The 16,783-nt window shown below is 40.3% G+C and overlaps 1 protein-coding gene across 2 annotated transcripts; it reads right to left on the reverse strand.

Annotated features, from left to right (window-relative positions):
- Positions 1 to 4,904: 4,904 nt before the first annotated feature.
- On the reverse strand, positions 4,905 to 14,975 carry misp3 (MISP family member 3). Of its 2 annotated transcripts, none has more exons than XM_080881004.1 (4): positions 14,843 to 14,975; positions 8,879 to 11,330; positions 6,978 to 7,051; positions 4,905 to 5,505 (listed from the first exon to the last, which is right to left on the reverse strand). In XM_080881004.1, exons 2-4 carry the CDS (start codon positions 11,262 to 11,264, stop codon positions 5,407 to 5,409), a joined length of 2,559 nt encoding a protein of 852 aa, XP_080737130.1. In that variant the 5' UTR covers positions 11,265 to 11,330; positions 14,843 to 14,975; the 3' UTR covers positions 4,905 to 5,406. The 2 variants fall into 2 exon arrangements, with proteins under 2 accessions (XP_080737130.1, XP_080737131.1); XM_080881005.1 differs by having other exon boundaries at positions 14,856 to 14,972.
- Between the last annotated feature and the right edge of the window lie 1,808 nt (positions 14,976 to 16,783).

The raw sequence follows: 16,783 nt of genomic DNA on the forward strand, positions 1-16,783 counted from the left end.
AGTCAGGGGGAGTTGAGCTCCGCCGGCCCCCAGCTGTGCCTGAGTGACCGAGCCCCAGGCCGAGAGGCCGGGGGCACCCCACCTCCAAAGGGGCCCGAGCGAGCCCCAGGCCCCAGGCCCCGACAAGCGGCCGCCAAGGAGTGAGCCGGTGTGTACCCGGACGCCCACCCCCAGACACAAAGAACCACCAACACACCGACACCTGAGGGAGTCCGCCACCGGCAGGGGAAGTGGTGGTGGGTGGAGATAGGCCTCCAAACCTTGGAGAATAATTTCTGAAACCTCTGCGTTATCTATTCATGGTACACAAACGTATGACACATAGAGACTGTGCCTGGTGACTCCAGTATCTGTCATCAAACGCCCGCTATTGTGTTTGAATTGGGAATTGTATTAAACTGACTAATTGGTACACATGTGAGGTCCACACCCGGGTCATCGAGTTACACAAACCTGGCCAAAAATGTGTGGTGGGCCCACGCCAATACAGAATAGTCATAAATGTATTTTTCTCAAAAAAGTAACAGTTACGCCTTTGTTGAACTCTTTAAAGTGTTTATTAAGTATGCTTTAAAGTGGTCAATGATTGGATAATGAAGTAGCCTGAGCTTTTCCAAAGTGTAGTGGTTTACACATTGCCTAACAGGAAAAGTAGCTCTTCTTTCCCTCAATCTGCTCATGTTCACAGCCTCAAGTGTTTAAACAATTATTCACGTGCAAGTAGACCTCAGAGAGCTTTTCTCTTAAAAAGCAGCATTTTGGGATCCACTTAGAAATGGAATAAACAAAGAGAGAAATACTCCCCGGATATTTATTCCTACAGTTGTGAAGGGCAGAAGGACTTCTACTGATGAGGGCAGGCTGGCCTCTTCATTTCACTCCAACCAGAGTCATTACTTAGCAGCTCTTGCTCAAACCAAAGTCTCAGGTGATGTTCACAGTGACTGTGAGCTGCTGCTAAAGTGTTCAGCACCTTTAAAGTAAACTGGAAATTTGCATCCTGATTTTTTTTAAAAATGGCAATTTCCACAAAAGCTTTCATTTTTTCTAGTTTGGAAATCTGATTTTTGTTTGTTTCATTCATTTTGGTTACACTCTACCAGTCACGGCTGAGTTTGGGAGAAACTATTCAGCTCGGGAGTGCAGGGGAGAAAGAGGCAGATGAAATACAAACAACTGTACCCATGATATAATTTTCTTATGATAAAGAAATATATCTATGTTTTTAAAAAATAATAATATATGATTTCAAGATCTCAAGTTTAAGAGAATTTGCTTATTGAGTGGGCCCAAACTGTGCATGGACCCATGCCCACTGGATAATCCTACCCAGGTAAATTCATGTTTTCCATGACTACAGCCACAGGGGCTGTTAAGAAAAGACGAGGCAAAGGTGGAATCTATTATTGTTATTGTCAGTACAATTACAAATTTTACTTTGATCTTAAGGGCAGTTTGATTGAAAACCCATTTGGTGATCCTTGTGTGCATGTTTGATTAAATCCACGGCTTCTATTAAAGGCCTTGCTGTGGCATGAGCGTATGGGTCATTTGGCTGGATGAGCTAATAAAGAACTAAATACATAGATTTGCTTTAAAACAGCTGGAATATTGTTGTTGCTAGTCTAGACTAAGTTCACTCCATGTAGTATTGGCTGGGTTTATTTCTAACAGTTCTATAAGGTAATCGCATTTTGTGTGAAAACTTGACATAGTCTAAAACTATGAATGGCAAAATGTAAAAACTTTTGTTTAAAGGGCATAAAGCAGCAAATTCTTACAAGGTAAATAGCTCATAATGCCCTTCATGTCTTCTTATACTTTTGTCCTCTTGACAAAGAGTTATTACAAGAGCAGTGACTAATCCTCTAAACATGGACAGTCTCACACAATGCTGCCACGATGACTTTGTGCCAAGAGGACTTTGGAAGCCAGAGATAACGAAATATCATGGAAATGACTTGATAATGAGCTTGTGATACATGGGTATGCAGCACAACTTCGAAAAAGTCAGATTACATATCAGAATGACTGATAAAATGTAAAATGAAACTTGCCTGGCCGGCTTTGACGCTTTCACATAACATAGAGAGAAACATCTTTGATGGTTTACTTTTTATTCTGAGGTAGCAAAGCAAACTGTGTTTTACAAATCTAATTATAGTGTTGATCTTTGATCTTGTAGGAGGTTTTCTCCTCAGTTCAATACCATAGCCTTTGGTGATACGCCAGAACAGCTTGGCAACATGGCAAAACAAGGAAAGTTGCCAAAGCAATGCAAGGTTTTATTTGTGGAGTGCCTTCCGTACACCAAGGCAGAATGAGCATACTGCAAAAAAAGAATTAATTAACACACATTAATTCAAATATATGTTTATAAAGCCTAAAACCTGTAAGGACAAGAAATGGTAAAGAGGCCAAAATTAAAAATAAATAAGATTTATAATGATAAGAAAAACTAGAATAAAGTATAAAGGTGAAATAATTATACTTAAAAAAATAACATATAGAAGAGTGAAAGAAAGATTTATAATAAAGAAAGTTTGATCACTAAATTTAAAACAAGAAAAGCACTTTAAAGAACGAAAACAACACATAGATTAAAATAATAAGTAATATTAATGGCTATATATCACCATCCAGATTGAAAAATATTTTTTTAATGTTATGATTTAATAATGTACAGATGATTGAGACATTTAAAATAACATCAGGTAGTTTCTTCCAGCGTTGTGCAGCACAGTGAGAAGTTGAACTTATTAATAATTTTGAGCACTTTAGTTCCCGTGGCTCCACCATAATAATGTGCCCGCAATGTCACTGGGCTGCGTCCAGTCAGAATGAGGTGATAAATTATTTAAAGGAGACTGGAAGGTCACTAAAGCATGATCTCAGCTCATCTACACTCATCTACACCCACAGGAAGGTCCACCAGGGCAGTCGTGCTGCTTAATTCAAGAAAAGATCTTCCAAACCCAGAAGTTCTTTGGCATTTATGAGGCATGTCGGGTTAAGAAGATGAACGCAGTAGAATAGATGAGCAGTACAGAGGGTAACGTTCACAGATTTTTAAAATTGTATTTCACAGATTTAAACATGCAAAGAATAATGAGGGTAATGTGGGAAAGAAAATGGCCTTTTAAATGAACGGAAAATGCCAAGCATTCCTATAAGACAGGTAAATTCTTAAAACAGCAGCTAACCGTGACACTTTACCAGTTAATCCCTTTAATTTGAACAAGTTTTGTATGAACTACAGACTAATTTGCATGCGCATGTAGAACAATGAACACCTGTATTTGAACATGTATTTGAGTATTTTTCTTTCCACTGTCCTCTCATCAGTGAATGACTTTTATGTCATAATTCAGCTCACAAACTCACAACTTTCTACTTTTTATAAACATGCTTTTTTTTGCCCTTAAATTCAGCTTCCAGTACTTATTCATGAATAGTAACAAGAAAAATTATATGTGAGTGAGATATTTGGTGCAATAAAATAGATTGCTGGAGGAATGTCGTAGATATTTTTACCTGTGGCCTAAGGGACATTTTGGCCTTAAAATTTCTGATGTCTGGACTTACATCTGTGTAGTACGTGCTCTGTTTGATGTATTCCTGAGTGTTTAAAGGCTCATTAAGCTCAGCATACCTTAATAACTCAGTGTTGAGGTTTGTTAGTGCCAAATATTTGCTTTTGTAAACTGAATGACTTTTATCCTATGTAAATAGTGAACAAATAGCACCAAGGTTGGCGCTGTGTACCTGTATTGACAATAACTGTGAGATTTGACAGCTGGGATTCAGACCCAGGCTACACCTCCCTTCACTTGTATCTTCAGTGCCATAAGATGATAAAGGACAATTACAATAATATCATTAAAGTCAAACCTGGACACAATAATCACAAAATGACACTCTGATATTACAACAGCCCATTCAAAACACAACATAGTGTTGAAATTAGAAGTCTGTTGGTTTGCAAGCACTGTTGTCTGGGTAGACTTATTGTTTCAGTCCACCTCTGACTCAGATCACTGGTCTATGCACACTACATTTTTTAGTTAGCAATTTACTAGGAACCCCTTGGGTATGTAATCAAATACTTTTAAGCTTAAATTTCAAAACTTACATTTAACTACTGATTTTATCTACTGTTCTGATTTTATCTGTTTTGATTTTATATACTGTTTTGTTTGTTTGTTTGTTTGTTTGTTAATTAGTTAGTTAGTTTATTTGCTTGTTTTAATCAATTTTAAATCATGCTTTTTATTTGTTCTTGTTTCTAATGTCTCTGTAAAGCACTTTGAATCACCTTGTTGTTGAATTGTGCTATACAAATAAACTTGCCTTGCCTTGCCTTGCCTATAAACCTGTAGCAAATTATCACTGAGAGGTGCTAATTTATATCGCTTGCATATTTTCAATCAAGGATTCAATTAAAAAAGATGAAAAGGAAATTAAAATCAATCACATAAAAACAGAAAACTTGAGCACATTAAAACCAAGGAGGTACAACTTGTACAAAATATGAAATCTAAATTCAGAATAGCAGTTTGCACTCTTCGGTTACATAATATTTTATCAGTACTTTGAACTCGTCAAGGGTCGAGAGAATGATTAAGCTCCAGTGTTCTGAAGGGTATTGGATAACCATGGTAGAACTGGAAAATTCTGTTCTCAGCAAAAAAATCCCAGTAAATCCTGAGTTCCCAGTAGAGTGGCCATGTAGATTAGCTCAAGATTGGTCATTGCAAATATATTGCTGAAGTAATTATTTTATAATGCAATCAAATATCACTGGTCTCTAACTGCAATCTTCAAAATGGCCAAAGAGTTCAATAAAAAAAACCAACAGCATTCTGACAGAGTCAATAAAAAGTCAGGAGACAGAGCTAGGCAAAGATAGGGTTTATTACATGGCTGTTGTATCAGATTGCATAAGGTGTTTACATGTGTAATAAACCAAATTATTTCCTCTATGTAGATATTGTTAAGCACATAAGACTCTTGATGACACATTGTTTTTTCAAAACATAAGAAATCCACAGATGAAGGAGTTCCTGATTGTTTGAAAATCTCCTAAATTCTTCTTTTCTCCTACATATTATTTTTATTTTTATTGTCTTTTTACATTCATTAGTCTTAAGGGTTTTCAGCACCTGAAGCAGGCCATGAGCTTATCTACTTATAGGTGCCCCACGTTCTCCATTCACATCGCTTCTTTGCTGAAGGACTCTTCAGGGTTTTTTTTAGTCCACCACAAATCATGTTCCTTGCTCCCAATACTCCCGACCCCTTTTCTAGCCTCAATCCCTGACCTCTTTCTCACTCCACGTTCCCTCCTTCTTCCTCTTCATCGTTGTTCCTTATTCCCATCTGCAGGTCTCTGTAAAAAGACCTTTCTCAGTCCAAATCCTTGTTGTTGTGTCCATTGATCAGACCTGATTCCCAGCGCAGCACTAGAGGAGACTTCTGTCTAGGGGTACGAGGACTCTGGGGGAGCTGAATGAAAAGGAGAACAAAAAGTGAACAGGAGTAAGTGGTGATTGCATGGTAAAAGAAGAGGCAGGCAGTAAGTTGGAAGAGTAGGAGCAGAAAAAGAAAGAGAATTCAAAAGTATGTTGGAGTGGGAGACCAAACCAAAAAGCCAACACGGAGGGAGCGAAAAGAAAGGGATGAATTTGCTTCCTCTTGAGGACATATCTTTGGATGAGCATCATTAGCTCTGTAAGTCAAAGGAAGGTTAATGCGACTGTGATCCAAGGCCATGTTCTGTATGACTAAGTCAACAAGTGAGGCCAATTTGCCCTGCAATCCTTCATGTATCTCTGAACTTTAATCAGGAACTAGGTCTGTGCACAGATAATCAACCAGCAGAGAGAGAAAGAGAGGGAGGGTCTATGAGGAAGTGAGAGGAAAGAGGGCAAAATGCTGCTAATGTCAGACTGAACCATGCAGCTAAACCCCAGCACATCAATGCCAAACTGAATTAAACAGCTCAAGCCACGAAGCAGCACTCCGCTTTAATCAGAGATACCAGAGTATCAAAGAGATGCAAGACCCACAAGGAAGGTAACACAAATCAGTGGGATTGTCAATTGACTTTCCTCTTTGCCTGCTATTGACTGCTCAAGTGTGCGCACATACACACACTCTACAGACACGTTCCTTCCCTCTCTCTCTTGCTCTCTCTCAGTCTCAGGGCTGTTTGCCTTCATCCCTTATCTATAAAGATAAGAGCCTCACTGTGTGTTCAGCATGTTATCAGATATTTGCGTCCCATATTTGGTGCAAAAGAGATGCTGACATCCTCCCACAAGACTTTCTCCATTTGACACATTACAGTCCAGAGCAGTTTTAAACAGACAGATGCGTGACAAATTAAAGGAAAATGGGGAAAAGGGGAAGCTGTTAAACTGTGGGAGGAATTTTGCTGGATTTATTTGACTCCACTTAGCCTCTCTGATGGAAATGATCACAGCTAATCAATAAAAAGTTGTTTTAAGATATCTTAATTTATTTCCTGATTGGACGTGGTGTAGCTGAGACCTTTAGAACATTTTATGACTTTAATTCTTGTGCAATAAATTCCAAAACCCATTGACTCTGGTCTCGTGGCACTTGGTTGACCAGCATCGTACAAGAACACTCTATGTTGGATCTTCCTTTAATTCACCTGCCTGAAAGCTCATCTTAATGCGACATTGCAAGTCAAATGTAGAGCTAACAAAGCATCATTATTTTGGAACCTGATATCTTCTTGTCTGCATTCCAGGGAGACTCAGGATGGCGATTTGCCTACATTTTCATGTCCTATGCCAAGTGTACTAGACGGGTGAGGTTGGCACGTTAAAATTCAGAGTCGAAAGTACTTAATAAAACTCACTGCGAAGTTTTATTAAGTACCAGATGGTAAAATTTATACAAACTCTAAAAATCAATAGTGTGACGGATGAGCTGTAACACTGACACACCTCTGGCCGGTTAATCTTCTCGTCTTCAGCCTGGACCGGGGGCCACACAAATGACTTGCTGACTGACAGGCGTGCTGGAAGAGAAGAGAAAAGCAGATGAAGAAAGAACAGCAGTGAGGGAGAAGTGCCCCTGTGATGTTGTTTGAGCACCACAGTGTGAACACTGAATCAAATTAAGATTGAACATCGTGAGGCAGCAGAGAGAAATGAGAAGAGACAGAGGATTGCAGAGGGAACAGACGGAAAGAAATCTGTTCATGAACGTGGAGAAACAGAAACTAAAAGCAGGCAGCGGTAATTAAGAAACAGAAGGGCAATAAAGCCTGATGTGTAAAGCAATATGCAGCTGCACTTTGCACGACCTTCAGTTACCGTCCGGCGTGCTTTGTGGACACACCCTGGTCAGTTTATGTCACTCATTGTTAAACCAACAATGTTTTAAGTCATTCATTCTGACGTAATCACAAATCAGCCTTCATGGCAACACAACACAGACAAAAAAAACACACTGAAACATACTGTAGAGCAACGCCTCCCAGTCTTTTTTTTCTGATGTATCACAGCCAAGCACTCTTTCAAAATGCCCTTCAAAATCATGTATCAAATGTTTGTAATTTGAATTATTAAGCACTGTTTTTATAAATCTCTACTTGTGTTATTCATATTTTTATTCTTGGACTCTACTGGAGTAGCTTTGCGTCATTCACAGTTCAAAATAATCCTTATTCTCTATCTTAATCTTTGCCCCAACAGAAGGTTTGAGCCTTCTGTTAGCAGGGCGATGCTCACTGCCAGGGCTGGTTTTGAAATGACCATATAACAGTATCCTGTTTTTAACATCATGCAGAGCTGGAGAAGGAAAAACAGAAGTTTGAAATCAAGCGTTCAGAGGAGCCTGAAATTTTGGCTCAGGTGGAAAAGCTTTAAGCTAACCTTAGCTTTCATCTTAGCTAAAGCTATAAGCTAACGTTACTAACTCAAACTATGTTTAATATGAATATCCACCCATCTAATAGTATAGATGTACGTTACAGACATATATATAGCTCAAAACTAAACTCTCTACCGAAACCCATATCTTTAAAAATAATATATAAATATCTATAAATATATAAATATATGTTTCATCTTTATTGTAACTGTATTGATTTCAGCTATTTATCTTTGGCTAAATTGGCTATTTAGCAGTTGTTTTTCTCCCTTTATTTAAGGTCACTAACTTATTATTTAAACTATTTAGCCCATTTTCTTACTTGACTATTTAAACCAAGCATATAAAGATCCCTGGATTGCTGACACAATAGCAAGTACCCCACCTGGAAATCACTACTGTATAATACAGGCAAACAAAATTTCCCAGAGATACACTATAGGCAGCAATAGTCTACACACACGCACACACATGCACAAACTCTGTATCAGATTATATCCACTTTTTGAATGCTGATTTCGGACTTAATTCCCAGATTGGACTCTTTCAGCCAGCTCCTTTCTTCCCTGACACAATAGCGTTGAAATATGAGCCAGGTTTTTCCCTGCCTCAGCTTTTCACAATTAATATGACAGGTTAGGTGCTACATTTTTTGTTGAGTTACAGAATTTTATTTTCTGGCCGGCCAGCTTATGGGCTCCGGTGCAAAGTTATTGCTCATAATAGCTAACAGTAGATTCGAAAGCTGTTTTGAGGTTTTCCACTGACCATAAGGAAAATGAAATAATGTGCTCACTGAGCTGTTTCAGGGGGTTTTCATCATCTAGCCACGGATATAAAAATGACACACACACCCACGCTCAACCAGTCATACACACACACCAGCCTATGTGAGCAGGCGAGCACAAACAGAATCAATTACACCCTTACACACATGCTCACCCAGAGACCAACACAGGCCTACACTAACCTGCTGAGGGTCCAGTTTCTCCTTTGGATGATGACCCAGGTGCGTCAGCAACGGACAGTCCGTTTAATGACAGCACAGGACTCTTTAACTCCATGCTGACTGGCCTTCCTCCCTCTCTTTCTCCCCCTCCTTGTCCTTGTGTACCACCAACACCACCACTGCCCCCATACAGACTAATCCTCTGCTTGCGAAGCTCCTTCTCCCTCTTCTGGGCCTCCTGGATATCCTCCTTCACTTTCACTAAATTATTTGAAGAGCGCAGCTTGAAAAAGGGGTTCTCCTTGGGTACTAAATCCTCCACCTCCTCCTTTTCTTGTCTTTTTTCTGTTACTTTTTCATTCCCTCCTTTCTGTGACAATAAGATGTAAGGACTTCCAGAGTCGACAACAGTAATACCCTCTGATTTGTCTTGGTGTTTCTTCGGTGTTGTGTTCTTCAGGTTGTTCTCTAAGATTATGACTTGTCGACTTGTCCCCTGTGAGATACCCGGTCCTTGAAGAGTGTTTTTGGTTACACTCCGTCCTATGGGAGAGTTTGGGGTCTGTGTCGGGCTAAGAAGATCCAAACTGTGTCTCTTCTCGACACGTGTGTCTTCTGTGGTGGACACCTGTGATGAGATGTCTTCCTGCTTCTTGGGAGTTGAACCATTGCTGACAGAAGAAACCGATGGGGCCCTGCGACTGGTTGAGGCTGTAAAAGTTGAGTCACTGGGTGTCTGAAAGGTCTCATAGATCTGTTTCTTCTCCCTTATTTGTCGAACTGTGCCTTTATCATAAAAACCTGGAATTTTCCCAAGCTTGACCAGATCCTGCTCCCTCTGGGTCTCCGTTTGAATCTCATACAGCATCTTTTTGCCAGCAAACTCTCTATCTTTGTCCTGACACCACTCAGTCTTCGCAGCTACTGAATTGGAAAGAACAGTTTTTCTTAAGGGAACCTCTACATACTCTGGAGTGATGCGTAGATTTGGAAGCCCTCTGGATCTTCTCAGGCTATGTTCTCGCTCTATAGCCCTTCGGATCTCCCTCTCAATGGGAGTCTCTCTGGATACAGTTGATGGAAAGCTCTCCAAAGTGTTGGACGGGGAGAAATCAGCTGATACGCCACTGTCACTCTGGCTATCGTCACATGAGTCATTCTCCATCCTGGTGTGGTTGCTGTGCTTCAGAGACACACCACAGCTATATTTTTCTATCTCCGGCTCTTGTATTTGGACTGTTTGTGAATATCTCAACAGTCCCCCGCTGTGTTGCTGCCCAGCTGGCTTGTTCCTTTTAAGTCCGCTCTCTTTCTGCCCTTCCTCCCCACCTGTTTGCTCATTTTCTCCCTCTGTTCTTTCCCCCGCCCTGCTGTGCCTTTCTCTCACAGCAACAACGCAAGCAAAGCCTGTAGCAGAAGCAGCCCCACCTGGATTGGACGGCTCCATGGCAACGGTCGACAAAGGTGGAGATCCCTGGCCAGGCACCTGTTGTCCTGCTTCCTGGTTTACACCTCTGAGGGCAGGTTCACGTTGGTTCTTTAACAACAGCCCCTCCTGGTGTTTATCTGAGGGTTTTGCATGCAAAGCTGAGTCTGTCTCTTGATTAGTGGAAGCTAAATATAAAGGTTGGAAAGACTTGCTGTTGATATTTAATGTGTTCAGTTCCATAATAGCAATGCCCACTTCCTCTTCTTCCTCACTTTCATCTGCAAAAGGAGGGGAACTCACAGTATGCGCGTCATCTGTAATGTTAATGTCAGAGCAAGAAGGGTGAGCAGGTCGTAACACATTATTTTCCACTATACCGGTACTTATTACATCTGTTACAGATGGTTTATATGTCTTCTGATCAGCTGGTTCAGTCATCTGAGATGCCTTTAACCATTCTCGACTATTCTGGCTATCTAAAGAAGTAATGTCTTCTGTTGGGTCTGAAATGACATCAACATCACTGATACACTCTGCCACCTCACCCTCAGGGCTGGAAAAGCCCTCTTTGTCACGGTGTACTCCTGCTGATAAGGCACCCAAGGAAAGTGTAGGCGGGAAAACTTCCTCGCATAACTCAACTTCAGGTTCCTCTTGAGTCTTTAGTCCTCCTGATAGGTTTTTAGGAACTTGCTCTGATCCCATCACTGCTTCCTCTGTCTCCCTTATTCTCGCAGCTCCTTCATTTTCCATTTTAGTCGCATCAGCTGTTTTGATTTTTGAGATAGTCTCTTTCTCCCGCTGAGTATTGACCTGAGCATCAGGCTCCAGGGTGTCTATATCCTCCTCGGGTTCTGCCTTGGGTGCCTTTAAGCCTTTCAGAGGGAAGTTGTCACCCCTCGCCCAAGACTCATTGACCGACTCGTCAAGTAAGTTGACAGGGCACTGCTCCTGCCAGGCCGTGGGTCTTGTTGCCATGGTGACAGGTCTGCTGATGTAGAAGTGTTTGGAGCAGTCAGGTTGTTTGGCCTCCAGCCAGTCAGTCTGAATGAAAGCAAAAGAGCACAGATGGAGGAGAGGGGAATGGCAGAGTGATTGACATTGTTTAGCATTGTTTATTTTATACACTAATATTTTAGAGCATTTCAAACAACTCATTCATATTACTGCTGCAATGAATCATTGTCTGTTTTCACTGTGCGAAACGCTGAGGGCTATACTGACATGTTTTCATTTGTATTTTCATAACTCTTTCTCATCTCTGTTGAAATACTACAGCGAACAGACAAGAAAGAACATTTTTAAATAATTGTTAAGAGGGAAAAAAACATGTTAGGACACTTGGCATTTGCATAGCAGGATTTGTTGTTTTTAAAAGATAATGTCAGCTTCTGTTTCCCTTTCAGCTATCAGAGGTTTTAAAAAATAATGGTATAAAGGTTTTTTTTTAAAAATAAATATATGTTCATTATTATGCAAGTGAGAAACAAATGAAAGAAAAAATGGAATATACTTGAAGTGATGACATCTAAAAACAGGCCATACGAGTATGAAAATAAGGATGAATCAGACGACGCTGCAGTCCTCAGAACTCATTGCACTCATCTGTATGGGCTCAAATTGTGGTCATAAATATTTTGTACTTGTAAATCAGTTTTGTACTTGTAAATCAGTTTTGTACTTGTAAATCAGGATTTGAATGTGTAAAAAGAATTTGTGTGTGGACTTAGCCAAAAAACTATGTGAGAAAGTCTGCACTCAAGTTTCAAGTTACAAGTACGAATTTTGACTCTATTTTTCTTCCTTTCATCTGATTGGCCAATGTCATGTCAATCACAAATTTACCTATCCAATCAAAGAACAGATGGGTTTTGCTGTGGAGGGGTGCTTTTTTTTTATTGTATGAATCCAGACATCTGAGCAAAGATCACTAAAACTGTTCTGGGGCGCATGGCGGACTAGTATCTCTTTTAATTTGTTACTGTCTTCTGTATATGCTTAAATAACTGTGTTGGATTAGAGCACTGCAAATCCAGTTAAAGTGTACTGCATTCCTTTTCTCTCTCTTTAACGGCAGCTTTAGTGCGCTTATGTTATTATATGACACGCAGGGTGTTTATAAAGCTGTGCCTGACTTTGGCTGTAAGGTGGCAACTACTCTGTGCAGAGCCTAACTAAAGTTTTCTGCTGAGCACACCTTTTCTTTAATCAGCTTACAGGCTGGGAAATGGCTCAGTAACACACACACACACACACACACACACACACACACACACACACACACACACACACACACACACACACACACACACACACACACACACAGACAATAGGATTGTCTGCGGGATATACTGACTAAAGTGGAGTCCAACTCATCCAATATCTCTTTTTCTTTAATACACACTCCTGTATTTCAAGCTTGCCCTGAATCTGTATTATTGCTTTTTCTTTCTTTCTTTCTTTCTTTCTTTCTTTCTTTCTTTCTTTCTTTCTTTCTTTCTTTCTTTCTTTCTTTCTTTCTTTCTCTCTCTCTCTCTCTCTCTCTCTCTCTCTCCCTCTCTCTCTCTCTCTCACACACACACACACACACACACACACACACACACACACACACACACACACACACACACACACACACACACACACAGACAATAGGATTGTCTGCGGGATATACTGACTAAAGTGGAGTCCAACTCATCCAATATCTCTTTTTCTTTAATACACACTCCTGTATTTCAAGCTTGCCCTGAATCTGTATTATTGCTTTTTCTTTCTTTCTTTCTTTCTTTCTTTCTTTCTTTCTTTCTTTCTTTCTTTCTTTCTTTCTTTCTTTCTTTCTCTCTCTCTCTCTCTCTCTCTCTCTCTCCCTCTCCCTCTCTCTCTCTCTCTCTCTCTCACACACACACACACACACACACACACACACACACACACACACACACACACACACACACACACACACACACACACACACACACACTGTCATCTCTTGTTCAGCTTGCGTTCTGAAAAACTCCCTTTCCCATCACTATTATCACTTCCAAGCCATTCTGACTAGGCTGGACTCCAACTGTGACTGATCATTAGGGGAATGTAGACCACAGCACTGGGGATCAAGGGTCTTTGATGAACTGGGACGGACGGACAAATGAGGTACACCCCCTTCGTGTACAGATTATAAGGAGTGACAGCATGAGGACACGGTGGGAAGAATGGGGATCGCTGTGGCATACTGGGTGAACATGTGGATGCAACAGCAGAACAATGTAGCCTAGTGCGGGTAAATTAGTATGAGATCAGGGAGAGGAAACAGTGAGATATGAGAGATATGACAGAAACTGGTTTGGGAAGCCAATCTCCAGCTGCGTTTGATGTATCTGGGCTAACATTATTATCAGCTTCCAGTTAAGACACACATACTAACTCAAGGTTTCTTTCTTGTTTCCGAAATGTAAAAAGATTTCAAGCCAGAACATTATTTGTTTTGTTTCATATACCAGTTTAATAAGCAGCTTATTAGTGTGTTCACTGAATGCTCTATTCAGTGCCCATTATGAAATGTACCCTGGCTAACGTCAGGCCGGGTGTTTTGTAATGAGGGGGCAGTGAGATTTGGGTAACTGGCATTCCCACGGAGTTATTACTGTGCCTAAATGAACAATAACCTCAGTCATTAACTCAGTTTATGCATGCTGCTTTTTAACTGATCAGACACAGAAACACAGGCTCAGCTGTTACCTGCACACATGACTCTACCACCTATGTTACAGAATAACTGACAGAAACCCCTGAAATTCATAAAGTCAGAATAATAAGTCGCTTACTAACGGAGAGTTCCCAACACTAAGCTTCATTGTGAAATTGAGCATGAAAAGGAACATTTTGCCACAGTGAGAAAGAAATTTGTTATAATGGTTTAAACTTTGTAGCCTCCAACGCTACGGTAGTAAAACAAGCTGCTCATTCATTCTGGGGCATGTTGATGTAATTTAACCACTCTAAGCATAAACTCTGACAATTGATTATTGGATTCTTTTTTATTTTCAGAGGAATCTGGCAGAATTTTACCAAAGGTAAGGTTGCGGATTAAACTTAATTACATAACAGACTTATGTTTTGTTCATTATATCCACAAAGGCTCTTACATTATCAAAAGAACAGAATAATCATTATCATCATTGGGGAAAAAACATCTGTGTCAGCTCAAACAAATAAACCTCCTTTTCGTGGTCAGCAATGTCCTAAAACTGTTAAAGATCTAACGACTTTAGACAAAAAAATTGAAATGAATTTGAATAAATTCAGCCAAATTCATCCCTAGTGTTGTTGCTGTCTAATAGTTGCTGACTATGTTCTTTTAACATTTTCCAGGCATAAGTGTCATATTTGAGAAATTTATCCCAATAGGCTCAGCTGCTCCAAATTTCTGTACTACGCTTGTTTGATTTTTCCCAGTGGTAATTACTTACCCTAGAAAATATTTCATGTATGTATTTAGAGCAGTTTCCTACTCAACAAGAACATACTACAGGAACTGAATATACAGCTACACATACCTGTTGCACATACCTGTCTTGAAGATGCCCTCCAAATGATAGATTCCTGTGTAATACACACTTGTCTTGCTTCAATTCACTGATGTGTAATCAGCAGAACAGGACTCTGTCTGCTCTCGGCTCTCACAATGCCTCAGAGCCCGGCTCTCCTCATTTGTGCACACCAACACCATCAGTCCAACAATTGTGCACGCCCACATTTGCATTTCATTCACCCACAATCACTAATACGTGGACAAATATGCATGAGAGTCTGCTTAAACACATGTGCTCCAGGCTTACTCTGCTGTCATGGATTTGAAAATATGATATGTAGTAATAATCCTATTGGACTGGATTGGAGTTGCATCGCATTTAAGACAATAGTGTTAAGCTACTAGCTAACAAGAGTAGGCTTGGTTAGCCTTATGAATAAATAGACTGTGCTTTGCAGAGACAGACATTTCATTCAGTTTATATAGTGCCAAATCACAACAAGAGTGGCCTCAAGGTAAAGATCCTACTAAAACTAATCTTTATCTTTCCATGAAGCCAGATGGCACACACCAATTTGTTAAACTGCAGGAATGACTTAAAGACTTTCATAGTGATTACATGCTGCGTGGCCAAATTTCTGTGCATATTGAAGGTATTTCCTTTCTTTGTTGTGCTGTGTTGGCTTCATTACTCAAAACAATATAAACCCATAGTTTACAGTCCCACAAACCAATAAAACCAAGTCCCTGTCCTAATGAGGACACACATACAATCTTTCTCTCAGTATTTAGGTATGAACACACAGCAAAGATGAAAACTATCTTTAGAAACATGAACAAGTATAAACAGAGGCTCCAGCCTGACTGCTCATCGCTGCGTTTGTCAGCTGCTGAAGTTCAGGGTGTGGCTGCTGGGCTGGGGTCAGCATTCACTGAGCTTTATTATCGCTCTGGATTCTTGGCTGGCTTAGCGTTAGCATGCTATCTGTGCAGATGCTTGCAAAGAGCTGAAGTTGTGTTAGGAGGATAATGCACATGTTTGTATTCTGGTTTTCACTTTATCATCGCACTCTGATCTGTGCAATAAAAATAAAAGTAATGCCCATATCCATGCTATGGACTCCTCTGGGACATGAACTGAAATCAGCTAATTGTAGCACAAGTGCACCGATAAGCAGGACCAATAGGCAAGCAGACTAACACTGGGAACCGTTTCTTTATCGGTTTGCGTAAATGCAAACAAATGTCATGCAATCATTCTTTCAGTTTCCCTATTTTAGATGCTGATGGAGAAATTAATGCTACAGTTAGCACTGGGCATTATTCTGTTTGGGAATTTTAGGTGATAAAGCAATGCTATAGATGCTAAAAACCTATGTAGGTGTACTTCTCTCCTGAAGCAAAACGGGGTCAGAATTGGTAAGGCAATCAATAAAGAACCAGATCAATATGCAGTATTGATTCTAATCAGTGGCAGAAACAATAACATTGGTACTAGGGCTGAACGATATATCGCATTTGCGATAATATCGCGACATGATCAAGTGCAATTTTCTAACCGCAAAGGCTGCGATTATACTGCGATTATATTATACAATTCATGGGCTGCATCCTCCTGAGGCCGCATTTGTAGACCGATTACGTCACAGCGACGCGCCGAAGGCTGTCCAAATTACTACCATATCCCAGAATTCATAGCGCGGCCCAGCCAAACTCCAGTTTCCAGCAATGGCGGCCGCTACTAAGTTTTAAAATTACTCATACTAATCTTTCTGGGTCACAAAATAAACTTTTAACATATTTTCAGGCGAGAAAGTAGTTGTGTAAACATCAAATATCTGCTCGGTTTATCAAGATATCCCATATTTGCAAAAGTGCTTCGACGTTTTCAGAGGCGTCTGCTACCCACCAGCTCGACAGCTAGCCGGGAGCTCGAGGGTTACTGATGCGGCCGAGAACGGCACAA

Source organism: Rhamphochromis sp. 'chilingali' (assembly GCF_963969265.1).
Source record: "Rhamphochromis sp. 'chilingali' genome assembly, chromosome: 4".
Classification (NCBI taxonomy): Eukaryota; Metazoa; Chordata; class Actinopteri; order Cichliformes; family Cichlidae; genus Rhamphochromis; species Rhamphochromis sp. 'chilingali'.